We start from the raw sequence: 26,609 nt of genomic DNA, 5'->3' as shown, positions 1-26,609 counted from the left end.
GACGTCGCGTTGACGTCCTGATCGTCTTCTATCCTAATTTGACCAAATAAAGACGTTTCTGCGACGTTTTGTGCTACTAGGGTGGGGACACTTCATGAGCCCCGAGAATAGCTTGGAGGCTCATAGGACTGAGGGCCTATGGACTGAGGGACACATGCCTTAAAGGGAATCGCCTCCGGGGGAGATATGTACCACAAGTAGATGACGAGGAGGCAGGCTGCAACCTCTTCCAGATCGTGGTACCAAGGAAGCTAAAATACTTCAATGACTCTGCGCTGGCAGGTTACGGTACTGGCAGCAAAACTTGTATTATGTCGTATCGCGATGTGGCCTTGAATGAGGAAGGGAGCTCTGCGGTATGCACGCATGTCCGGTATGTCAGAAGGCTAAACCTCGTGGAGCGAGGCGCCGTGGTTGCTGCAAACTACTGTCAGCCAGAAACCTTAGCTGATAGTTACACTAACACGTAGATCATCTCACAAAGTGGGTTGAGCTCTACCCCCTGCGGTAGTTTAGTTGTCAGCTATAGGATATGGACCGGCTCGTGGCCGTTTTTCCCCAGTTGGGATTCCCAGACCAGCTCAAAATTAATAACCTCATACTATATAAGCAAGGTGCTTGTAGACTCTTACTGGATCCATACCCGATCAACGCACATGTGACGCCGGTTACAAATAAGCTAACATGCCGCCACGGCGATGAGCTCGTCCCTATCCATGTCACAAACCTGAAGAAGTATTTTGAATGCACCTTAGATGATGGCAGGTGGGCATCGCATCGCAACCATCGCGAAGCAGTTTTCCCTTCAGTCCTCCGAATCTGGCCAGCGACTCCCCAAGGAGGTTGGTGGGCTTTCGGGTTCTTCTCGTTACAGCCATCGCCCATGAAACCCAAAGTGACGCCCCCACCCGCTTCATTTACAGATGACATCATCGTGGATATGCTCAAAGCTCGAGCATATTAAATATTGTACAAAATTAAAAAGCATACAAAGAATAGTGGTTCTGAAAATCCTGTATCCTGCAGAAATATGATACATACAGCTACAGAGACAAAAAATGTTTCATCCAGTACAGTACAGTGGGGTACCATCTTTGATAGCACATTTTATGTGTAACTCTGTCCAGTGTCAAAGCGAGCATCTCTTTTTTTTTTTTTTTTGTCGTGGTTATCACTGCCTTATTGAGGTCTACCAGAAGCACAATTTTCCGCATAATCTATATATGACTGTAACGTAACTTAAATCCAGCATTACCCAGTCTAAGAAAACAACGTACTCAACGTGCGAGGCGCAGGTCCAGGAAGTAAGTTCCGTTCGCGAATACTGGCGCTACTGGACTGCAGTCGGCATTGTAGGCTTACCTGTAAATTCATTTGTCCGCTAGAGAGTCATAGACGCCATTTTGAGCTAGATAGTGCTGATGCATGTTTTTATTTTTTTTATTTTTTTTCAGATTTAAAATGTTTGACAGCTCCCATACTGCCCGTGAAGTGACGTCACTTGGTCCCTCTCTCAAATAAGGAGGTTCTTGCAACACCAACTAGATAGAGAAAGCCTGCTTCCCAACAGTCAGCCAATCGGGACTGTGTTTTCAACGGCCGCAGCCAACCTAGCCAACTTTTAGGTACGCATTTGCGAAGCTCGCTGCAGTCATTCGTAGGTTCGTGAATTCGCAGAACGGCGAATCGCTGTAGCCGACGAATTCTGACTTTGTGTGTCCACGTGGCGAAGGGGGGAGAGGAGGCATTGAGCAGGCCTTCTCTACCTAGGCGGCGTTGGTTCTGCGTTCAACGGGGACCCACGCCTTGTGAGTGGACGACACTTTGTCACGTGGTCGAAGGAACAGTTTGCAAGAACAGACGCTGAAAACGTTTCCGTCGAGGCCGCAGTTTTCGCAGGCATGAAAACGATTATGTGAAGGAAGCAGTGCCATACTAGTCCACCACACTTCAGATTCATCCAACGATACAGGGATGCAAAAACTGATGCCTCACTATGACCAGTGCCTCAATAACAGTGGAAACTGCATAGAGAGGTAGTTGAGATATGCGTAACCCAGTGAAAAATAAAAACATTTTAAAAGCGAGTTTCCATTGTTTTCTAATAGCTAATCGGAACTTACTTGCTGGACACCCCTCGTATTTAATGCTCACTGCACATTAGCACGATTCCTAACATAATCACCTCATTTTATACCTATTCTTCAGAAATAATGACACCTCTCACGATAAAATTCTAAGAATAAGGCCGGAATGAGCTTTACTGCAATTGCTTACATGGCATTGCGAGTAAAGTCCGCAATAAATAAAAGTAAACTACCTTTAAAAAATATAAATGTATGTACAGCTGGCCTCTTGGAATACCGCATTGCCGTTGCGACTGACACCGGGTATGTTACATGCGTCGGACGGAACTTAAACTATTCCACGTACGCAAAATAGGACAATCAATTTTCGGTGCTAGAGTAGGGCATGGCCCAGATATGGCAGGATATTACATGTGTTGCTGACACGCTATAACATTTCCATTTTGAACATCATTCAAAGTTCCTTCTCAGGAACATAGACCAAACAATGTGTTCAATACAGTGTGGTGTACACAAAAACAGTCGTTTCTCAGTTGTGCGGAAATTTTTTGCTCGGCGCTGACAGATTTAAATGCAGGGCTTACAGCTCTGTCAAAAAGGTGCCACGTAGTATGGCGTCACAAAAATAACGGGCCCTGGGTTTCTGAAACACTGGATGGAGCTTGTATGGCAGGCTTTCTTTTTTCCTTCCGTCAGCGGCTCAGCTTGCTCAGGAGGACATCGTGAGACACCGAACACGTCCGAGAGCGTTTCACTGAACTGCAACTATATATGTATGTAGAGATCTTGCCTAGAGACAGAGAGCTTCCACAGTGAATTGTCTCCAAACCGTACGCTATTTAACAACAGCCTCCTTAAATAATAAGCTGGATGCAAGAGTAGCAACAGCAAAGAAATACGTACTGTACACTCACATGGCACAACTCCAGTAGCCCCCAACTGCACAGATATAGACACCCGCAGAATAAATAAATTAAAAACACACACACACACACTCCGAATTTGAGACACACGTGCTAGAAACCTCAAGCGGACACACGCATTCCCATCCTTTGTTTTTTCTGGCAGAACAGTGCATTTCCCAGAGAGGGAGGGAGGGGGGGCGGGAATGTTCCCATAGACACGCGAAAGTTCCAACAAAGCATTATCTGTCCAGTGTTGCAGTTGAACGTGATCGCTCCGATGCTCCGAGGGCACCATCCTCTACGAGAATCATGCCGCTTTCCGAGCAGCCGTGGATGGATGTCGTTTTTACATGATGGCCGGAGCAGACGTCGAGGTGTAAATGTACAAACGTATCATCTAGACAACAGCATCAGTTTAAAATGAGAATCAATCGTGTATGGTGGAGGGGAGGTGGCCTGAAATAAAAAGGAGTAGGTCATTAAATGGCTCCACGACGCACCTCAGAATCGGTCAATGACTGACGTACCTAGATTGTTGTATCACAGTTAACGTCGCAGTTTGGCTGCTGCCTTCATCACAGACATGGGGAGATTGTAGGTCTCTGGACTAAGTTTACAACCAGGAATTGTGAATATAGAGGCCTCTGCAAAGCGGTTGTGGTTTTCTCAGAAAACTACCGTGCCGTACAGCAAAGCCTCTGCAGGAAGTACCGTAATCTCACGCGTATAAGCCGCACCGCAGAAAAGCCGCAGGACGTGTTTTCAGGAACATTTTGAACATTTTCTGGCAGACAAGCCGCGGTCAATACAATACGACTGATTTGTGCGACGAAGGAGACCGTAGAGAAGGCCATGAACCCTGTGGTCCATACTCCGGGATCGGCATAGTGTACAACAAAGGAGGTCAGTTCTAGAGTTCTACCAAGATCGGATTGTGCCCCCTTGTTGGGCGTTTTTCGTAGATTGATGGGTCAGTGGTCTTCCAGAAGACGCGAATCAGTGTCACCACTTTCGTTAAAGCTGCTTGGGGGAATGCACCAGGAGGATCAATCTACTTGAATGTGGATCCGTCCCTGTTTCGCACTGTTCGTGCATCGGCAGGGCAGTGCTGTTCCAGAGACACTGTCGGCCCTTTCCTTAAAACTGGCGTATGGGGAAAATACCGGGGGAAAAAAAAGTCATCAGATAAGCCGCACCGGTAGATACGCCGCAGAGTGCCCGTGAGAGAAAAAAAAAAATTGCGCATAAGCCGCGGCTAATACTATACATGAAATTACGGTACTCCATAAAATGAACATACTCCAATAGCTAACAGATGTGCAAGGACTGTGCTCCAGCAAAACACTGTAACATGCAACACACACCACTAAACCAGAATTTAACAGATTGTGGGGAGTCAGCTGAAGAAGAGCTGGAGAAGACTGCAATGACAGCACTTCTGAGACTTACGGTCTGGGAGATCATAAACTTGCGGTGGTATGTCTGCGAAATATTGATGCCTTAATCCGTCGGCAGCTGATATCCTGCACTGTGGTCGAAGCTAGAAGTCATAATGAATTGGCACGTGAGGAAAAGATTGCACGTTTGAAGGAGAAGCCATTATACACTGTGAGGCTGCACGAATCCTACTATACCTGTAAGAATCTATTGGCAATTTCATCCGCTTGAGGAATCTCTGCCACCTTTGGGAATGCACTCTTTAAGGGTTGTGCCTGGTACATGCCAAATTTATCTGCATAACAAGAACACGAGCACATTACTTTTTTTTTTTTTTTTAATGAGAAAGCAACAGTGCATTTGGTTTTCAACGGTAGCAACGCCGCAACAGATTAAAACTTACGTAGTTTATAATTTTTGAACCGCGAGACACCTTCCCAAGTTTCTTCCGTTGGTGTTCCCAGGATCTACATATAAATGTAATCAGTTACTGGGTGAGCAAGTGTGCTGTAACACTACATATCATGTTGGTGCTGCATTACATGATGTATGCAATGAATTGCACTACTGAAACTATTTAAGCAGCATAAAGCACAAAACAGGTGTTCTCACCTTCCAGATTTTGTCTAACTGATCAGTAGTGTCTTTCACCCCTGGAAATGCTGCTGCACCGGTAATCATTTCCACAAAGATGCATCCGACACCCCTGGAAATAACATAAGCATGGTATACCGGGTGTGTCCCGGAAATTCCCCAGCGGAATAATTCAGAAACTGCCAACGATATCAAAGACCTTTCTTTCTGGCAGACGTCCTTGAGGCATCAACCAAGGTATGGCCAATGAGTGGCTTATTTCCATATTCTCATTAACTAAATAAAAACCCAAACTCTTAAGTTTTACTTCAGACATTTTCGGTACCTGCATACCGTAGCGATCAGGACTTTCAGTGGAACATATACGAGAGAAATGCCACGGCGACACTTAGTGATATTTTTTTTTGTAATTAATTGCTTTTCGGTTATGTATTTGCTGCGCGGAGTAGCGCAAAAATGCACGCTCTCGCTCAGCTATCCGGCTCTCAATTGCATGTTCATCCGCGTAGCTCATACACGGTGGCACACAGCACTCACAGCTGTCATGGGGTTGGCAAGATAGTGTGATTTTATCATGGTGATGACGAATGCACCGCGAGTGCTGTGTACCAGTAAGGTAGAGGAGGAACACCGAAGTGTCTCTTGCGGCTGTTCCTTATCTTCCGCCAACCCCTCTGTGAACCAGGCAGAATATCACGCAGTTGAGAGCCAGATAGCTGAGCAAAAGAGTGCATTTCTGCGGTACTCTGCACAAGAAATATATAAACTGAAACCAATTACCAAAACTAAAACAATCACTAAGTGTCAATAAGTTTTTCTTTTTCCAAATATTTTTTTGCTAGAGGTATCAGTTGCTACAGTACGGGTGCCAAAATCATCCGAAGTAAAGCTTAGGAGTTGGGATTTTTATTTAATTAATGAGCCCATGCAAATGCCACTCACTGGTCAGATCTTGGTCGATGTCTCAAAGATGTTTGCTATAAAAAGTTATCGGATAGAGTCAGCTTCCAAATTATTCAGCAGAGGGATGTTCATGATAGACGCAGTATGTACAATGAACAAATGTGGGAAGAAAACAAAACACTCAGTAGGAACCAGACACTGTGTACAAAACATTGTTTCCCATAAATGTCATATTTCAGCAATCACAACAAAAACAGCCCTTTAAATGCCTCAGCTCCCTAAATTAGAAGATTACAGAATAGAAAAAAAAAATAAAATAAAGAAATCTTACATTGAGAAAACACAGCACTACTACATATATTTCTGAATAGTTTCGATGTGTTGTTTTGTTTTTGTAGATGCTTATCACTTTGCTTTAAATTTTTGTATACTATGTCAAAATCATAGCTGAGTTAATACACACTTTTTCTACCTAATGCTCCCTAATCTAGACACAAGTGCACAATCCTCACCACATGTCGAGAGAAGTGGAGTAGTCCGTTGACCCTAGGAGAACATCCGGTGGTCGATACCAGAGTGTTACCACCTCATGTGAGTAGGTGCGACTAGGAACAGATTTCGCCCGAGCCAGGCCTTGGGAGAATAAAAAGCACATAAATAACGTTACGGTAAGCTGATTCATAGCGCTGACAGTAACCACCAAAGCCTGAGCCATACCGAAGTCTGCAAGTTTTAATTCCCCTTGTTCACTGATGAGGAGATTCTGTGGCTTCAGGTCTCTGCAGAGTGCAACAAAGATGTGCGAAATGTGATTGTGTGCAATGTCAATGCTCATGAAACTGCCACAGACATACCTATGAAGAATGACTTTTTCGTGGCAATATGAAAGCCCTCGTAGTAACTGGAACAAAAACAGCTGAAAAACAAAGAAGAAACAAAATTTTGCAGTAGTTTGGTTTATTCCGCTACGTGAAGATAAGATGTAAACCCCACGAACACGAGAAAAGAACGGAACCCGCTATTTTCGAGGACCCTCTCAAAGCTGGTAGAAAATATCACAGAACAAAAGTAGTAACGTATTGTATGAGAACCAAACTGCACCGTCCAAATAGACATGCTTTCATTCGTACCTTAATATTTTTGGGATTCAAGCCTCCTGGATGTTTTTCCAGATACTGACTTAAGTCAGTGTGCTGCGTGCAATACAGAAAAATTGTTACCCGCTCACTAACAAGCGAAAGAAAATGAGACAAGGGCACATTCACTCACCACATATTCAAAAACAAAGGTGAGAGTGTCTTTCGTATGGATGATGTCATGAAGTGTTACAATGTTTGCGTGCTTGAGACCACGGAGTAAGGATGCTGCAAGAAATTTATAAACGTCTGAGTTGCCCACAAATTCCATTCTACACCCCACGCACTGCTCTACGTCGGGCATGACAACTCACCTTCACGAATTGCTGTGAATGGTGTGCCCTCTTCAGGTTGCAATCTGATTTCCTTTAGAGCTACCACTTTACTCATGAGACTGCAAGAAAGCATTATTGAGACTTGTTAGCTTAGGTACCAAAACATTTCGGTAGTTTTGTGTTTGTAAATATAGTGATAAATGAGGAAATGCACGGAACACGTTCTACTGACATAGGGCATGGTCGAACGTGCTGCCGAAACGTGAGCCTCAAAAAAAAACTTCGCGCATCTTTATTGGCTTTATAAAAATGCACGAATTCATCCGTGTAATCCTGCATAATACAGTCTACTGTATATATTTTATTACGTGTTAGCGCTGCAAAGCAATCGTGGCTACGAGTGGCGTACAGATGTGGACAGATAGAAAGAGGACAGCAGGAAGAAGTGGAGGACGAGTTAGTATGTGTCCTGGGCAGACTTCAGGGGGAACTGTGCCGACACTGCAGCCACTATGTTAAGAGGCATACCTATAATAATACCATAGGCATTCTGTTGGGAGGGGAGGGGGCGTGCCCCCCACCCCTTGAAGATCGAAGGTTACCTGTAGGAATTGTGTGCTATTTACTCACAGGCTGTCATGATTTATATACTCAGATGTACCCTAGACCCTTGTGGTCGTTCCATAGTCCCCCCGCCTGCCCATCCCCCACCACCAGAAGAAATCCTGAGAACACCATGCATTTTTGCACAACTATGTGAAACTAATGAGTGGCTGCATACTGCTTCACCGCCATTACACATTTAAGTAAGTACGTACTTACTTACTTACGTACTTAAGGGTGTACTTACTTGCTGAATCCTCTGTACACTGTGGCATAGGACCCTTCCCCCAGCTGTTCCAATCTCACATAGGCTTCTATCCTGCCAAATGTCATATTTGTGCCCTGTGAAACACGCATGTGTTAGTACAGTAACGCCGCTTCTTCCTCAGCATACAACAGGGCTATCAGAAGGCTCACAGAACCTTTGTTCAACAATGGAGCTCTGTTAACACTTCTTTACACGGTAGTGTTAAGGATTGTTCCTCCTTAGAAGTGGGATGGGTTCGTACAACGTACAAATATGAGCAGCTGTACATCACTTGTTTTTCTAAAGAGGCAGATGGTCACCCTGTGCACTTTGTGGGGTGCTTCATGTGTTATGCAGTCATGATTTATGCAAAAACATCACGCCCAATAGACCAACTACCATTCTAGCTGCGTGGGCTTTTTCAGTCTACAGTGTCCAAAGTCTATATTCCGACGAATCACCTCTCCCCACCTTTCTCTGCACAAACTAAAGTAATAGTATGTGCCATATTACTACTACAAGGCTGCTTAATAAACTAGATAACTGCTTAATACATGAATAAACTTCATAAAATACTTGGGGAGGAGTGGCAATGGTAATTCGTTCTGCAATGCATAACTCGGATAACGTGCTCGAAAAAAAAAAAAAAATTAAGAAGAAGAAGATTCAACTACAGCACTGATGTCAAGTAGACGCCTGCCTAAGAACGTGCTCCGTCCATCTGTGAGGACCGTATAAACAACCTTGACATGTCAGACACTCAAGACAGCTGTCTATCCTGCACCTGCAGACAGTTTGACAAGGCATCTTCCTTAATGACGGGGGCGAGAGAGGCAGGCATCTCGAAGGGCGTTTAGCAATGCGTCGCTGCTCCATTTCTACCACGCCGGGACAAAAAAAAAAAAAAAAAAAGAGAAGAAAAAATCACCACTCTAGGAAAGTTTCCATGGCGCTCGCTGAACTTCGAATACTCCAACGAAGACCGCATTCCGAAAAAAAGAAGAAAAGAAACGTCACGCGAATGTCTTAGTAACACGAGAGGATAGGAATCATACACAGTATGTCGTAAGGGCGGCCGTACGCTCGCCACAGGCTGGGCAGCAACGAATCCCTTTCATCAGAATAACGACTTTTTCGGCAACTATAATAGCATGCCCAAAAGCACTGTATCGCTGGACGCGATCACTCGGACACAACAGTGAGGACAGCTCGCAATCACACAAGTCAGAAGACAGTCGCTTCAAAAAAGTCCCAAAAGCTGCGAATCCTACCTTTTTCTGACGCGATGGAAGCCTTGTGCGAGTCTTACACGGAACGTGCGACTTCCCGCTTCCACACATTGTAAATCTGAAAAGTGTCATCGGGCCCATGATGGCCCGATGCCTGTCGCGCGCCACAGCTCCGGGACACAGAGAACCACGGCCAACGTTGTTCAACGGGGGACTCTCCAGAGCACGAGCGCCGCCGATCTCAGGAACCCAATCTGCCGTGGAGGAATCGAGAGCGCGAGATCGTCAACGACTCGTAGCACGACGAAGTCTGGACAACGTCTCGTGCGCCAGTCTCGGCGATGACGGCTTGCATGTCTCGGCGAAAGAGAGACTGCAGGAAGGGCGTCTACGATGACGGGCGCCGCGCAGATAGCGGCCGCACCTCGCTCCGCCAGCTGAAGCAACATGTTCCCGGAAGAGCACCACAACAAAGTCGCCGGCACGCACAAATGGCACCTTTATGCTCCGTATTTACACAACGGTTCTCGCTAATAGGCTTCCTCGCAGTTGGCTTGGCAAAAGCACTACCAAACGTTGCTTGGCTGACACGTCTATGTACTGCTTCGTCAAAGACAAATCCGTTCGAACTGGATACAAACTACGAAAGATGGCACATATTGCGAATTATCGTTTGGGCGACTCTCCAAAGAGTTCTTCGGAAGCCGGCAAAGAGACAGCTGACGTGTGTACGGAGGAGGGTTTGTTCCACACAGAACAGTACGTTAGCGAATACGGCCATCAAGATGTCAATCACAGCGGAGTACACATTGGAAGCGAAAACTAACTCGTAAAATGGGACCCTCCCTCTGGGTGCAAAAATGTTCCAAAAGCCGGGACTCGTGGTTAGAAAATAAAGCTTCAGCACTGGCTCGACACAACAGATAACAGCTGGGTGTGCAGATTCAGTTACGCATTACATGGTATCGCAATCAAAACAGTCTAGAAGCACCAAATTAGTGCACGTAATGATCTGCTGCTGGCTGAAACGTCGAGCCTCAAAACTCGCAATCGATTTTAATGTATTTAAATAAATGCCCCCTTTAAATCTGATTAGAGTCACCATCTGGCTTCTACTATTGTAGAGTGCTGGACGAAATTTTACGGAACACACTCCGGCACACGCTAGCAACGAATGGTGCCGTACTGACTTGCAAAGAGGTGACTAGGTTACCTAGGCATATGTCCGTAGGGTCTCCCTCACTGCTAGCGTGTTCCGTAAACTTTTGTCCAGCACTGTACTGAATGGGAGCCAGGTCGAGAAAGCGCAACGGAGAAACAGCTACGAAACGAGAACTGCTTTTTAGCTATTTCAATATAAGATTCAACTCTTTAACATTTTAACGAACGTCCTCAGTGGGTCCCATCATATTTCGCACAACCTTCAGACACGCGTAACTATGTTCCCCCGTTTCCCGCGAACAAGACGTGCGTCCTGCGAGAAGCCCTCAAGACGACCCACTTGATACATGTACCAAGAAATGCCGTGCGCATGTACGCAGATGACAAAATGAGGGTGCCACTAATTCCGAGGGTGCAGCGGTGCAGTCAGCAGCATGACGTCAGTGTGCGACTTCAGAGAGGAAAATGAGAGACAGCAGATTCGCGAAGATGACGCTAGAAACGGGACATCCCTTGTTGGCAATGCGCCACAGAACAGCCCGGTCGGTCGGCGACACTCGGTCCCGAGCGGCAACCAAGAAGATGCTTTATTTCGGTTGCGTGGAAGTTACCCACGGCAGTCGAAATGAAGACGGGCGACAAACAGGCGCCCGTGCGACAATTTTAATAACCACCTCTTGCATCTAAGTGGGGAAACCAGAGGTATGGTTTGGCGGCTGGTGCGCTGGGCAGAGGCGTCATTTGGGGCAGCGCAGGTGAACGCTTCTGGGGACGCCGAACATTTTTAGGGGCCCAGACCCGTACATCTGCGATTGAAAATATGCGCCAACAGACCTCACAACCCGGTACTTTCATAATTTACGTGAGCAGCATCGTATAAGCGCGCGTGTATCGAACGAACAGTTTGTCTGTAACGGACCGCATAATTTGAGGTGACAGCAACACCGTGAGTGAGGTGAGTCGGACGTTTAGCGGAAGAAAAAAAGAGGTACTTCTATTCGAGTTGCCGAGTGCCTTGAGATTTCCTTATCGGTTTCCGGCATCGAAATATAATATGCTATACAGTGAACCCTCGTTAATATGACCCCCGATAATCCGACATACGCGCTTTACGACCATACTCTTCGGGAACAATACTGTGAAACCTCTACAAATCGCCCCCCCCCCCCCCCCGTTAATGACAATTCCGCATTATGACCAAAATTTTCGGGAACGACCATGGTCATAATAACGAGGGTTCACTGCAGCTCGTTCCCATCATTACTGACGTTTTCCTTTCAACGACACATGAAGGACAATTCTCCTTTGCTTCTGCACCCCTAGCGTTCTCGGCATACACCTGCTTAACGCCCGATTGGTTCATCGTGTTCGAAGACGAACTGCGGATTACCTGTACACCGTGTAGTTCGTTTTATAGACGCGCGGGGATGATTACGTCTGATGACGTTGTAAAGTGCCACTGCGAGAAGCGAGTGTCATTAGCTTGGTCGCGTGCCACCGAATGGCTATGCGACCATCAAGACTGACGAAACGGAAGCGGTTCTCGGAGATCCGCTTCCAACTCCTCTGCAGGTTTCTGATTCCGGTATGCCGTTAGTCATTCAAAGGGGACGTTTCTCCTCCGCACACAGTAAGAAGAGTAAGATACGACTCCTGGTGCCCTCCGTGCGCACAACCATAGCTATGGCACAACGCACGCGACGTCACACAGAAACAGTGCCAACTGACTTGGCACAAAAGGCTGGAAACCATCAGGAGCATACATGATATCAATCTTAGATCGTGTATCAACGCCAGAATGAATAGGCCATACACACAGTCTAAAAGTGGATAAATTGGATTTCCTGTCAAATAACCATGTCCTCCCACTGAGTCCTCCACGCTCCTTTTAGACGGGAAAGGTACAGTCGCCAGCACTTTGGAGATAATAGTGAGTTTTAGTACAACGTACGCTGTCGCCTTTATGTATACGTAAGGGATGGCGTATGATATACTAAAACTCACTAATACCTAGTTTTAGTTACATCAGAAAGTGTTCACGATAACAGTTCCGGAAGGCTCAAGTAAAGTACAAATTGCACACCTCTACCGCTCCGTCCTTTTTTGTGCCCTTCGCCTATTGAATCATGGTAAACTTTGCAATGGAGATTTGTAGTCACACATATGCAACCTCTGCAGAACCCTATGTGGCTCTACACAGAACGGCGGGCTTTGACTTCTCCCGGTAAGTTGTACTGCACTGGTACTACAATACACATAATTAAAAATAGGACAACCGCTAGTGCTCGGGGAACGACGGACGGACGACAAGGCACTGAACTACAATTCCTCACTCTATTCTACATACACATGCCGAGGTTTGTGTCGTGGTGTAGGGGTTTTCCTATGGAGACACGGTGCTCATCTATAACTCTGAGCGTGTTCCTACGATTTCCTTGGGATGCCCCCGCAACAAAGAGACGTACGAGAATCGGTGACGGTGCGCGACCTTTGTACCCTTTTTCCGCGCATGTTTTAACAGCGTATCTGAATGTATCAGAGTAAAGTACAAATACTTGCCTGTGGGCGCTCCAGATGAGTTTAGACATGATTACCGTGCACGACGTAGCGCACTGTAATCCAACGTCTCCTGCCTCCATAAAGGGGCCAGGATTTACTAACGACAGGAGACCCCCGTAGCCTGTGGCGCGTTGACGCTACAACATCGTCTCGTGTGAGTTGTAACACACACGGAAATGAGAAGGCCATAACAGTATACTAGCACGCGCCGGGGGACCACGCCTTAGAGCAGATCTGCTGGAGACGCCCTCATAAGCACACTTCTGACACGCTCTAGTGCAAAAGCCTCAAACTCGAGTCGAGTCGAGTCGAGTCGAGTCGAGTCGCGGGCCGCACTGACCTTAGAGCACATCATAGAGGGCCGCACAGAAATGAAATGACTATAATTACCACGAAATACGATAAAATAGAAATTTACACAAAGAACAGGAGCGGTGTAGTTTGAATTGCCAACTGTATAGGATGGGAAAAAGGCAATGCCTGCCCACATCACATCTAAAAATAGTACTGCTCTCACTACAGAAAAATTCAGTAGAGAAAAACTGCGCTTGACACACCCAGAAATGAGTAAGCCACCTTTACAACTTGGGTGCTGAAAATATGAAAGACGACTGTTCAGGAACGCAGAAATGATCCCGTATTTACGTACCGTATTGTTTCCTTTGCATACAGTTTCAACTTGTAAAAGGAAATGGGAAAACCAGTGTGAAACAGCAAGGTGACCCTATTGACACCGCATGGTTTCGGGTTTGCTACTATGATATGACTCATTAAAAAAAAAATACAATGGCCCTCGTATATTACAGTTCCGCCACCTTCCCCTCCATACCTTTGTAATTTCCCGCTGATGACACCGGAAGAAGCTGCTTCTCCTATAAGCTCTTGTTAAGCTTCCCTAATAAACCCTCCCATAAGCTTCTCCTATTCTTGTGCGAGGGATTAAAATGAGCTCATCTTAATTCTTCGCATTAGTTACAGTGATAGTCTACCAGCGTGCACGCGAAGACGAGGTTGCTGTGACCGTAACTTAATGCTGAGGTTCACGAGCCACAAGAAGTGCCGTAGGTATGTGCTGCCTAACATGGACACGGGCAGCACTACGCCAGGGCAACGGTAAAAAGAATTCCTGAAAGTCTGGTTAGATTCCTAGTTTTTCGTTAAATCTGTTGAGAGGGCAGCTTGCTTCATTTCCGTGGTCAAGGGCCCTCGGGCCGCAGATAGCTCATTGCAGGCCCCCGTGTTTGAGACCCTTGCTGTAGTGTGAGGCCCCACTCGTCAGCATGGCGACACGTTTTTAACCCTCACCCGCACGATCAGGAAGCTCCGAAACCAATCTGATAACGCGTCGATGATACGACTGTTTATTTTGGGCTTAACGAGGTAACAGGAAGTCTGCGTGGTAACTGCGGGGGCAACCATTAGGCGAGATAAGGCTATTTCACTCTTATGGGTGATGAGATGGAAACAGACAAATGTGAGAGTTAGACGCTTGGCTGTCGCCTTCCAAAAGGCTCTTCTTGGACGGTACAAGAACGGTCGCAAATGAAGATTACGCCTTTTCGCTATATACGGTCACTTCAATCTCAATCATAAGAGTGCGAAACGTTTTCTCGCAACGATTCGGATGGACGGAGGAGGAACCTGGGTTTTGCTTCTCCGGCAAAGATTCTTTCCGCTTCGAAACTTTCAGGAACGCGAAGAAAATAATTGAGAGGGCGAGAGCGGGCAATTGAAACCGGTCGATCTTCTCATGGGCTTTGTCCGGCCTAAGGAACCGATAACGGCGGGTATCGGGGAAACCGAAGCAAATAGCCTAAAAACTCGCATCACCTCAAGCTCTCTCTTTCCTCGTTTCGTTTGATTCCGACCTCCCACTTCAATAAATAAATAAATAAACAAGATAGCAGTATATACGCCCGCGTGTGGAAGGTTCTCCTTTCGAAATGGCAGTGGACCGTGAATCCGTGTTGGCGAAGCGGAGCAAAGCACACTCCGCGCTCAAGGGTAAGACTTGGCCTGCCATAATCATGCAATGACGTTTTTCTCTCTGTTTTTCTTTTTTTTTCTTTTTCTTTTTTATGGTGCTTGGACAGACAGAGTTTTTTTTTGTGCAACGCCAAGTCAAACCTTCCGCAATAGTGGGATCATCTTGTAACAGCTGGTGTAGTCTCCTGCACGAAGTACCGTATCTTCACGCGTATTAGCCGCACCGCAGATAAGCCGCAGGACTCGTTTTTAGATACATTTTGAAAATTTTTTTGCAGATAAGCCGCACTCGCAGATAAGCCGCGGGTAATACGACGCGACAGCTTTGTGCGCTAAACCAGTGATGCACATACAAAATCAATGCAGACTTTATCGCTATGAAAACAGGTATCATTTATTCGACAGAAAAAAGGCTAACATCAGAAATGTTACAGAGCGGCTCACTAAGACATGTTCCAGAAGACATGATTCACGTGGGGAATGTATCCGGAAGGTCAGACCACTCGAATATGGACTCGTCCCTGTTCGGTATTGTTCGTGCAATGGCAGGGCGGTCCTGTTCCGAAAAACATGACGCACTGACGCACTGTCTGCTCTTTCGTTTCGTCCAGGGTATTGGGAAAATACCAGGGAAAGATAGTCATCAGATAAGCCGCACCCGCGCATAAGCCGCAGAGCGTCCGCGAAAACAAAAAATCTCGCATAAGCCGCGGCTAATACGCGTGAAAATACGGTAGCTACAGTGCTTCCGAGTCCAGTATAAATAATCAGTTAGGAATTAGGATTTAAAACAACATTTCTGGTTGCGCCTAATCCTATAGGGCTATACTGTGACGTTACAATGCTTTCGTCTCGCTTCCTTGGGAGTTAACGGTGTCACCACATTAAACGTCGGCCACGTCATCACCGTAGTCAGGTGATGCTGACCAAGAGGACCAACCAGGGCAACAGAGAGCTGTGTTTCTCGAACACCCTTTATAGGCTACCCTCTCAATTTGACATTTTCTTCAGTTCCTCGTAACTAATACGTAAGTTCGACAATACCCCATCTCCCATCTCGTGCTATTGGGTTCTTTAGATAACCGACAGTCGGCACTAAAGCCGGGCGTTTACACCGGCATGAGAGCAGAGGGACCTCTTTCCAGCGTGGTATCAAACATACATCGCCCGAAACAGCAACACCATTTGGCATTCGCTGCAATCTCCACCCGATGCAAATGAGGTTACGGCTGCGTCGCCAGGAAGCGACCACATGTTTTGACGACACTTTACGGCGAGCAACGCGGAATGCGACCTTTGCGTGTTCGCCCAGGCAAGAAAAACAAACGCGACCCAGCACCGTGCTTGGGCTTTGACATCACCCACATTTCGATCTATGGAGCAACGAGAAGTCGATATTCGTAATTACGGAGACAGAAAGATGGTTACTCGTAGCAACAACACGGTAACCAAGCTTATGGAACAGGTATTACATTTGAATCTTCTGGCGTTTTTGACGGTTGGACGGAGGTTCCCAACCTGCGCTGCCCTCTCGCTAGTTCTTGTGCCTCAGTGACGTCCAGCGACCGCGGTAGCAGACACCCGTTTCAACGAGCGCCCAAGCTTTCTTTATACTTTTTATAGACCGAACTCGGTCAGGACAGGATAGAGCCCAAGAGAGTCCCATCTTTCACGCCATACGAAGCTTCTGAGCCCGTGTAAAGGAGCTGTAAACCGAAAGCGTACCTGTATAGCATAGGAGTCGAGTAGAGCCTGTTGCTATACATGGGTTCCCCGCGGTACGCCCCACCACTACTTCGAAGAAGCGAATACAGATAGGAAGCAACAACGCCTACGCAGATTTACCTTGTTTGTCGGAGTCGCACCGCCACTCCTACACAGATACCGAAGTGCCCTGTTAGCGAGGGACACAAATAACACCAAGATACTGCACAGCAGACTCAACTCCAATAACATTCTATATATACGTCCGCGCGAACAAAGGTGCACTGGGAAGGCTGCCTATAGCGCGCATCACGTCCAAGGAAACCAGACACGCGCGGAATGGATGAACAAGTAACAGTGAATCGAGGATAGCGTTCGCTGCCCAGAGCCTCGACGGGGCTTCACCCACTTTTAGAACGAGCAAAAACACCCCCCCGTTTCATTATGAGGCCCCCACAGAAAGCGATGTTGATGAAACTTTGTGGAAAAATTCCTACCTCAAACACCATAGACGGACAGCGCGGTGTTTTGATGGCCTTGTCTTGAGAGAAGAAGATCTCGGACTTGGGCCTCGGGGGCTTGCGTCGAGGCTTGGCTGGGGGCAGCTGTCGGTACTCGATGGAGGTGCACTCGTCGAAGCTGCTACTGTGCGGTGCAGGTCGCGGCCAGGCGCCCCCCGCGGGCTTGGCATGTCCATGGCTGCTGTTCAACCCGCTACCGCCTGGTGCAATTAAGTTGAATGCACATTACTGGGTCAGTAAAGGTTGATCTCAGTTCTTATTTGACGCAGAACACAGCTGCGTGCAGTACGTTACACGAGTTATTATTATTATTATTTTTCTTTCTTTTTTACATAGAGATTCGACTGACTCAATTTGGTCACTGTATGTCAGCTCTACACTCTTAAAAATGAACTTCACCGCATAGCACGCTCCTAGCCAACCATCATCTCAAAGGATATCGTTATCTGCCCCGATTTGTTGAAAACGGGGGGCGTACGCCTTTTCTGTGACACTTATGCGGTTCATAATTGTCACAAAAAAGGCGTACCCCCCGTTTTCAACAAATCAGGGCAGATAACGATATCACTTGAGATGATGGTTGGCTAGGAGCGTGCTATGCGGTGAAGTTCATTTTTAAGCGTGTAGAGTAGAACAATGCAGGATATGTCGTTTGGAAGGTCCATTCTGAGATCTCCCACACCCTTAAAACTGAACTCCACCACATAGCACGCTCCTAGCCAACCATCATCCCGAATGAACACGTTCTCGCCCCTGATTTGTTGAAAACGGGAGGCGGAGCCTATTCTGTGCCGTGCATAATAGCACAAGATAGGCTCCGCCTCCCGTTTTCAACAAATCAGGGGCGAGAACGTTGTCATTCGGGATGATGGTTGGCTAGGAGCGTGCTATGTGGTGAAGTTCATTTTTAAGAGTGCAGGGTAAAACAAAATGCCGTTCACGTACAAGCAGTATAGCAGAGGATAAACTAGGCAGATAAGACACAGGGATAAGACAGAAGGTAAACGTACTCCGCACTAATCACCCAACCACGATCTCGTCAATTATATTTATGACCGGCAAAGAAGAGCGCGGGCGACTAATAAATCATCCAATGCCTCAATCTTGACAAGAACGCTGTGTGAGCCTGAGTGTGGCAGTAATCAAAGCAATCCTGGACAGGATCCAGGAAGACAAATACGCGATCTGTTTAAACAAAGGGAACTGTCAGACGTGGCACGAGTATTACGGATCCGGCGCGCAAATCCCACTGTACACACAGACGGCGTGGGTCCCAGAAATGACGTTTCCACATCCAAGGCTAAACTATATGATTGTGATATCACAAGCGTTACCACACAGTATCATTCATGACGCTGAAAGTCTCGTGCGCTTTGTCGTGTAATCGGAAGAGGCGTTTCATTACGGATATATGTATAACGAAAATTAGGGAATGTGTAACGAAAATTAGGGAATGTGTAACGAAAATTAGGGAATGTATAACGAAAATTAGTGAATTTATAACGAAAATTAGGGAATGAAACGAAAATGAACGAAAAAATAGGGAAAAATATAGGATGTGCCAACCGAATCCGCGAATCCTCGAATCCTAGGCAGGGATTCGAGATTCGCGAATCGGAATCCCGGTGTCTAAAAACAACGAATCCAATCCTTCGAATCCACCAACCACCGTTTGTTTGTTTGTTTTTTCAAACTGGCGCCTCGGAGTCCGCCGAAAGCCTGATTGGCCGACGGGTGTTTTCTTGTTTGCTTGCTTACATTGCTCTGGACTGAAAGAAATTCAGGCAGAAACTGTTACGTTACAAGTTTAAAAGTAACCTGGTTTTGTTTTTGATTGTTACTTAGTTTTATGGAAATAATTCAGACTCGAGAATTTACGCATTTCTTGTAGTCGATGAACAGCACGTTAAATAAATTACGTTTAACAAGAATATTGGTATATTTTCTCCTGAAACTGAAGCATTACTTAATTTGTTAGGTATTATATTCTGCTTCAAAACACTTTTCACGAGAAGTGTTTTTTTTTTTTGTTTTTTTTTCTTGCTTTTTATGCTCTTTTTAAAAAGAAAGGATTCCAAAGATTCGAGATTCGTAAGATTCGTGGATTCGGATTTGAAAAATTTTGAATTCGTCCCATCTCTAATGAAAATTGTAATTTGAATGTAAAAGGGACACCGTCCGATTACGCGGAGATACGTGAAGCCACAAAACAAAGATATCCCGCAATAGACGGCACGGCGCGCTCTCCGACACCGTGTGCTGCGCGGGAGGTGCACGATGCGTTTTTTTTTTTTAATTAAATATGTTTACGGTATCATGGAATAAGATTAAATCATAGCTCGCGCAGGAAGTGTACCAGCACCTAAGATTACACGATTATTTGAAACGCTTTACACGATCTGTTAAACGAACAATAACAATGTTGTCGGAAGATAATGTTTCTCAAGAACGACTCTTATCCGAAACATGCGCGATTTTTGTCACGTTGTATTCCACGCGGGCGCAGTTACCGACACGCCCTCTTCAGGAGGTGTGACGTCACTCGCCTCATTTACTCATACCAAGCCAGTCTCATGCCAATGGGGAACACCTACACTCTCAGAAATGAACTTAACCGCATAGCACGCTCCTAGCCAACCATAATCTCGAATGATATCGTTATCTGCACTGATTTGTTAAAAACGGGAGGCGTACGCCTTTTTTGTGACAATTATGAACAGCATAAGTGTCACAAAACAAGCATACGCCTCCCGTTTTCAACAAATCAAGGCAGATAACGATATCATTCGAGATGGTGGCTGGCTAGGAGCGTGCTATGCGGTAAAGTTCATTTTTAAGAGTGTACTTCTGGTGTCACGTCCACCTTCTACGTCGCGCCAGCAACGTTCGAAGTCGACGCTGTCGCCTTTTTTGATCGATATATTTTTAGATAATTTCGTTATTGTATTGTATGTTCGGTTCACACTCCGCACGGTGAATATATTACCGTCCAGGAATACATTAAAGATGCTTGCAGAGGTTGTGGTCGGAAGACTCACCTTCAGCCTTGGAGGCCAGGTTGCAGACCTTGTTGAGGTAGCTGTGAGATGACGAAGTTCGCGGCGGCGGCATCGGGGGCGCCTGGCTATCGGATAGGTTGTCTTCAGACACTGGGCTCAGGTTGCCATTGGGCTCCCGGTGCGTTGAACCCTGGTTCCGGTTGGGCGTATGTGCTCGCTCATTGTCCAGCTTGCCCTCGGGGGTGTGTGAGCGGTCTTCCTTTTCGAACCCGTTCAGTGTCACCCGCGTCACAGCAACGTTCTATGGAAGAAACAGACGAAATTGCGATTGAAAGAGTGTGCTCAGCAGGAGCATGGACGGTCGTATACAAGTTGCGAGACTCGAGGAATGCAAACCCCGTTGTTCACGTGAGTTCACGATGTGTGAAACGAATATACCCCCTCTACGTGGGTATACTCACTGTATAGTCGTTTCACACATCGTGAAGACAGTCGTGTTACAGATGTTATTTGCTGAGGACTAAAAAATAATAAAAAAATCGTACATTACCACTCAAAGTTGTCATTAGCTCACAACATCGTGCCATAACCTCTTAGTCAGCTATATGTATCTATGTACGCGAACAAAAACATCATATACGTTGTAACACATCGTCGTAGAACTCCAAGCAATTAACGTACTGCTGGGGACACGGTTAGCGAAAATCGCCTGTCAGTACTGCGCCATGCCGTACACTCTTAAAAATGAACTTCACCACATAGCACGCTCTTAGCCAACCATCATCCCGAATGACAACGTTCTCGCCCCTGATTTGTTGAAAACGGGAGGAGGAGCCTATTTCGTGCCATTATGCACGGCACAAAATAGGCTCCTCCTCCCGTTTTCAACAAATCAGGGGCGAGAACGTTGTCATTCGGGATGATGGTTGGCTAACAGCGTGCTATGTGGTGAAGTTCCTTTCTAAGAGTGTATTACCTCTGTTGCGCTTGAAAGTGTTGCGCCAGTATTGTATTTCGAGAGAGACCATGTGCTGCACATGTTTACTACTGGAAAGGACTAGTTTTGCAACACCTGGAGATATGAGATGAGATAAACCACGGACTGATGATTTTAGACAGCCGTGTCCCCCCCCCCCCCCTCCCCTGCAGTACATTACCGAAAGTTCGCTGCGTTAAAGAGTGGCTCATATAGTATCACCCAAAAATCACCTGCCTACGATCCTGTCCTTGGGAGAAGAAAAAGCTCCGGCTTTTTGCTTCGTTGTTTCCCTCACTATGTTGCTCTAAAAAGAGTCAATACAACTCGGCGCAACGACAGTGCTTGGCTTCCTCGGGGGATGAGCCATTTATACGACTGGATTTTGCCGTCCTCGGGGAGTAATGTTTTCTTCGAAGGCAATATGAACGTCATTTTCAACCACAGTAGTACGTGACCGGCGGCATGGAGCAGCAATCCAAATGGGGCCAGGAAGAGTGCGCGGGTCCCACAATCGATAAGCTGTCATTAGGTGGCAGAGGATATATACTGCACCACGACGGAAAGACTTCGGCGTCAAAGTGTTACAGCTTCATCAGTGGCTCGCGTGCTCGGAATACCCTGGGGGTAACCACTGCGAAGAAGCACTCTTTGTTCTACTTAATTCGGCTGATTGACAGCTGGAGGGTCTAATGGAAGTCGGAGACGCCAGACTTCCTTCCTCGAGGAGAGAGAGCTTGCTTCCCATTTCGATGGCGCATAATTCCGCCCGGGCTCCTTAATTAATATGGCCAATAAAGGTCCAAATGAAGGGCAAAAGCCGGAAGTTCGTGCGAGACGAGAAACGGTGATGGGAGTATGCGGTGGCTATACGAGCGAAAGAGCGGTGCGCAGGACTTGTGCCCGTTACTCCGAAAAAGTAATTGATTACCGTTACTCTTCTAGCAAAAGTAATTGAATACCGTTACAAATTACTCGACTCAAAATGTACTTGAGTAACGAGTATAAAAGTAACGCGTTAGTCGGACCTTTGCTTGCAATTCATGCAAAAATTTCCACCCCTGTGTGCTTCAAGAAAAAGAAAAAAAAGAAAGCCCCAACTCCCAAGTGATCGGGACTGCTGAAATAGCGTGAAAGACTCGCGTGTGAGAAGTAGCAATAATTTTTTTTTTCCCGCTTACTACAGTAGTATAGGTACACTCTTAAAAATGAACTTCACCGCATAGCACGCTCCTAGCAAACTATCGTCTTGAATGATATCGCTATCTGCCCTGATTTGTTGAAAACGGGAGGCGTATGCCATTTCTGTGACACTTATGCTGTTCATAATTGTCACAGAAAATGCGTACGCCGCCCGTTTTCAACAAATCAGGGCAGATAGCGATATCATTCGAGATAATGGTTGGCTAGGAGCGTGCTATGCGGTGAAGTTCATTTTTAAGAGTGTATAGCCCAACAAAGACACAGGATATTTATCGCAGAGGACTGTTATTTTGAGACAGACTCTACTTCCAAAGTACTTAATTGATTACTCAAAATTGTAATCGAATTGCTTGAAAAATGACTTGTTCAAAACTGTAATTGATTACTCGAAAAGTTACTAAAAAAGTAGTTGATTACAAGTAACGCAATTACTTGCAACGCGTAATTGTCATTCATTTTCAACGCGCAATTTTCATATATACAAATTGCCACAAAAAGGCCAATCATTCGCCCCCCTCTCTCTTCGAATCACAAACGACAAAACCCTATCATTCGTGGCAACGGTTGGTGTACAGTGTGCTATGCGGTGAAGTTCCGTTTTTAGAGTGTACGAAGGAATCCGATAAGAACCGCAATCGCTGGTTTCTGTTAGTTCATCGTAAAGAACCCAGTCTTCGTCGGCACAGAGGCGGAAGCACCCAGATCGGCTACAGAGCAGCAAAGTCCGGCACGGAGGGACAAAATCCACCCCCGAAAAACAATCGCGCTCCAGCCAAGAGTCTGACGGAAGTCCTCGCCCACATCCGGCAAGCTCGGCGAATCTGCTCAACATTTGCCGTTGCTCAGCCTCGAAGAAGCGGAAGTGACGACAGTGTTTCGCTGGAGTTCCGGCCGAATCCGAGCTTTCTCGACGGGGCATGAAGGAGTACGCCGTCGCGGAGCGAGTTGATCTGAAACGATCAGTGAAACACGCGAATTCAAGCCGAACCAACCAGCGAAACACTTTCTCCGCCACGGAGCAGAGAAATCCGCTTCAAATCGACCAGTCCAATTTGCCATAAGAGTCCGCCAATGACGACCGTGCTTTCATCGGCCTTAGCTATACGGAGACGAGTCGCCATCAGCCGCATGGCCAGCCACTGGTAGCCAAAAAAGAAGCGTGTTCAAGATCGTCTTCGTCGATTGGCTGACATCTTGGCTGGCTGCGGAGATTGGCTGACCCAAAATGTCTGCGTGCGAAGGAATATCTAGGTGGCGTTGGCACAGGGCAGACCTCGCATCCAGGGTTGCCGGATCAAAATCCTGAAAAGGCGCCAACGCGCCATGAGAAAGTAGCCAAACGTAGCCAATTTCCTTGTGTGTAGCCAATTCTGTAGCCAGTGGGGTGCACGCATCATATATTGAATGAAGGACTCCTTAACGAGTGCTAAAACGCCAGCACACAAACGAAACAATTCGAAGCACGTCATACTGACTGCGATCGTCAAGGAAACAGGAATGAACGCACTGTGCGTACTTCGCCAGTACGTGGTGCACGGTTTACTGGTGCACAGGAGTCTGAAATGTAGTGCTAAGTAGTAGTCAGAAAATAGGCAAGTCGCCATATTGGCCAAAATGTCGGCGCCACGACGGTCAGAAAGTAGCCAAATCTTACAACCCTGCAGTCGCATTACACGTCACGCGTCGTCTGCTCCCGCATGGGTGCAAATCTTACAGTACATCGAAGTGTTGCACGTATTTATCAACCAACCCGTTCTGCAAAAGTAAATATTAAAAACCTTTACGTACAGCTCCAGTCAACCTCAACAATAACACTAGAAAAAAATTCGTTTATCATTTCCCAGCGCGATAACAGCCACCATTGGAGCACTGGGGAGATGTTAAGTGAACAAAATCCTCGAGTTAAACTAACAGAATAATTTTGTTCAATTAAGATTTCCTCATAGAACCAAGGGGTGCTGTAATCGCGCCCGGGAACGAGACCACATTTTCTTCAAATGTTATTATTAAAGGTACTATAAAGCAGTCGAGGTGCAACCTCATGTTTTGTGAGCCCTGAATTGTGTACGTCCTCAGGAGAAAAATGCCGCAAAATTTTCTCACATAGACGTTATAGCTCCCGAAAAAATGCAAATTTAAATCTACTGGCAACACTGTGGCGAAGCAGACCGACGAAACGCCAACTCCGCCAAGTACGGCGGCGAAAATGTCTCATGCGCACGACTCTGGGCCAAACAGAGCGACGTACGATAGCAGCGCCACGGTGCTGAAACAAGGCCCAGGTATTCCAGGTATAGACGTTTAGCTACTGAGTGCAAGATTCGGCATTTGTTTATTTTCTTTCACACAAATTACATTTTCTCAAAATGTAGTATTTGCAAATCCCAGCAGGAAAGCCATCTGTTTATCGGTCTCCTTGTTTACAGGGTTGCTTGACAAATTGAGGACTTCTTCCCACCAGGCGTCGCACCGACATTCTTGACTGCGTTTTTATTTACCAATTAAAAGTACTTAGAGTAAACTCCTGCGCATATTACTTGTTGTGCTGAACCTTTGCATCTAGCACTCTCACGTCATGCTGATTGCATAGGTTGGACCTCGACTGCTTTATAGTATCTTTAAGGTTGACCGGAGCTGTACGAGAGTCCCGACTGGCCTTAAGGCAAAGCTTGAATCCAAATTTTAAACGTCACGCCGAATGACACCACAAATGTCCTCGAGCGAAACACTACCCCAGCTGTTGCTGCACATTCAAGTGAGAGCCGTTCTTTGAGCATGCGTAAATGGCGAAGTGCCTGTATACACGCGGTGAGGAAGTGGAACGAGCCGAGGGTACAATTAGTGCGCCCTACAAATAGCCGACACACTCAAGTGCATCCTACCACCGAGCCCGGGTTAACTGCGCGAAGGTAGTGAGAATCAATTACGCGCGGTTGGCTCACCACAGCAAGCAGATTGAATTTGGAGAGACGGAATTACTGGATCGTGCGACGGAAATGTCTGCGACAAATCAATAGTCTGTCAGGTGGATTTTGTCAAACGAAAGCTCCGACAAAATAGTTGAGGGAAGCAACGAAACGGAAACTAGTTTTGACGCGTTAGACGTGTTTCTGCGTGAACTGTTATAATTTCGAGCCAATCTCGCCTTCGATATATGTCAGGTTGTCTGTAGTGCATAGAAGGAAAAAAAAAAGAGAGAAAGAAAAAAAATGAGCATGCGACTCTTATGACGGTCTCTTGATTCGTTTTCTCAACTATTGACGCTCTTTGAATCAACCACAGCAAATAGCCCAAAACTGAACTTCGGTTAGGATTTGAAAAGGAGTGGAGCAAGGAAATCTGCAAGGCGAAATCCTCCGGATGTTCCTCAGAGGATTCCCTCATAGGAAAGGTTTCTTTTTAGAAACATTGTCTTCCCCCACTCGCGCAGAGAATTTTTTCGCGCTTAGAGAAACACAGGAAAAGGCACTTGGGCAGAAAAATTTAACGACGAAATTATTATAATTTCAGTCCTCTTCCAAATTTCGATTCGTTTTCGTACAGAATAGTTGGATTTCACAGGCTGTGATATTCATAATTATTTGCGGATGAACGGATCTTCATCGCGCGACGTAATAAAGAATTAGTAACTCTGGAAATACAGTGCACTTCGGTGACCACCTGGTATGGTGGCACAACCGACAAAAGAAGAACAGTGATCTCTCGAGACCGCTTCGGTGGCTCACAGTTAGGGATGCATACACATCGGTTGGCGCAAACCGCATATCAATTTCAGCAATAGCAAGGTAGGAGTTGTTACATGGACGATATGTTCCGTGGAGACATCGATGCATGCGGTTTGCTGACGCAGTGTTGGCTGTAACTCCTTACAAGTATAGCCTAACCCGCATGGAGCGATTTTTGCACGCGAACACGTGACGAATTCCGCCGTCTACGCAAGCGAAGATGCTCCCGCATGCAGCAAGAGAAAAACACAATTGTAGGCGCGTTCCCAGTGTTGTCCGAAGTTGCCCAGCATCGAAAAAAATAAAAAAATAAAATTAATTCGTAGGTGATAGTCAACATGCCAACTTTTTTTTTTTTG

At 46.3% G+C, this 26,609-nt stretch overlaps 1 protein-coding gene across 1 annotated transcript in view; it reads right to left on the bottom strand.

The window, feature by feature from the left end:
* Positions 1–996: 996 nt before the first annotated feature.
* LOC135377453 (cyclin-dependent kinase 14-like) overlaps positions 997–26,609 on the bottom strand; it is a 97,878-nt gene continuing 72,265 nt past the window's right edge. The window contains exons 4-18 of the mRNA XM_064609861.1: positions 20,386–20,647; positions 17,324–17,547; positions 8,188–8,282; positions 7,377–7,456; positions 7,196–7,290; positions 7,057–7,119; positions 6,781–6,842; positions 6,644–6,705; positions 6,439–6,559; positions 5,042–5,135; positions 4,833–4,896; positions 4,627–4,724; positions 4,442–4,532; positions 3,520–3,636; positions 997–3,448 (exon numbers count right to left, since the gene is read on the bottom strand). Of these exons, the coding sequence (XP_064465931.1) occupies positions 3,539–3,636; positions 4,442–4,532; positions 4,627–4,724; positions 4,833–4,896; positions 5,042–5,135; positions 6,439–6,559; positions 6,644–6,705; positions 6,781–6,842; positions 7,057–7,119; positions 7,196–7,290; positions 7,377–7,456; positions 8,188–8,282; positions 17,324–17,547; positions 20,386–20,647 (1,509 nt within the window). The 3' untranslated portion in view covers positions 997–3,448; positions 3,520–3,538. The remainder of the gene's footprint in view (positions 3,449–3,519; positions 3,637–4,441; positions 4,533–4,626; positions 4,725–4,832; positions 4,897–5,041; positions 5,136–6,438; positions 6,560–6,643; positions 6,706–6,780; positions 6,843–7,056; positions 7,120–7,195; positions 7,291–7,376; positions 7,457–8,187; positions 8,283–17,323; positions 17,548–20,385; positions 20,648–26,609) is intronic.

The sequence above is a fragment of the Ornithodoros turicata genome, chromosome 1 (assembly GCF_037126465.1).
Source record: "Ornithodoros turicata isolate Travis chromosome 1, ASM3712646v1, whole genome shotgun sequence".
In the NCBI taxonomy this organism is placed as follows: Eukaryota; Metazoa; Arthropoda; class Arachnida; order Ixodida; family Argasidae; genus Ornithodoros; species Ornithodoros turicata.
Note: the sequence above shows the minus strand (reverse complement) of the source record. Positions and strands in the feature narration are given on the sequence as shown.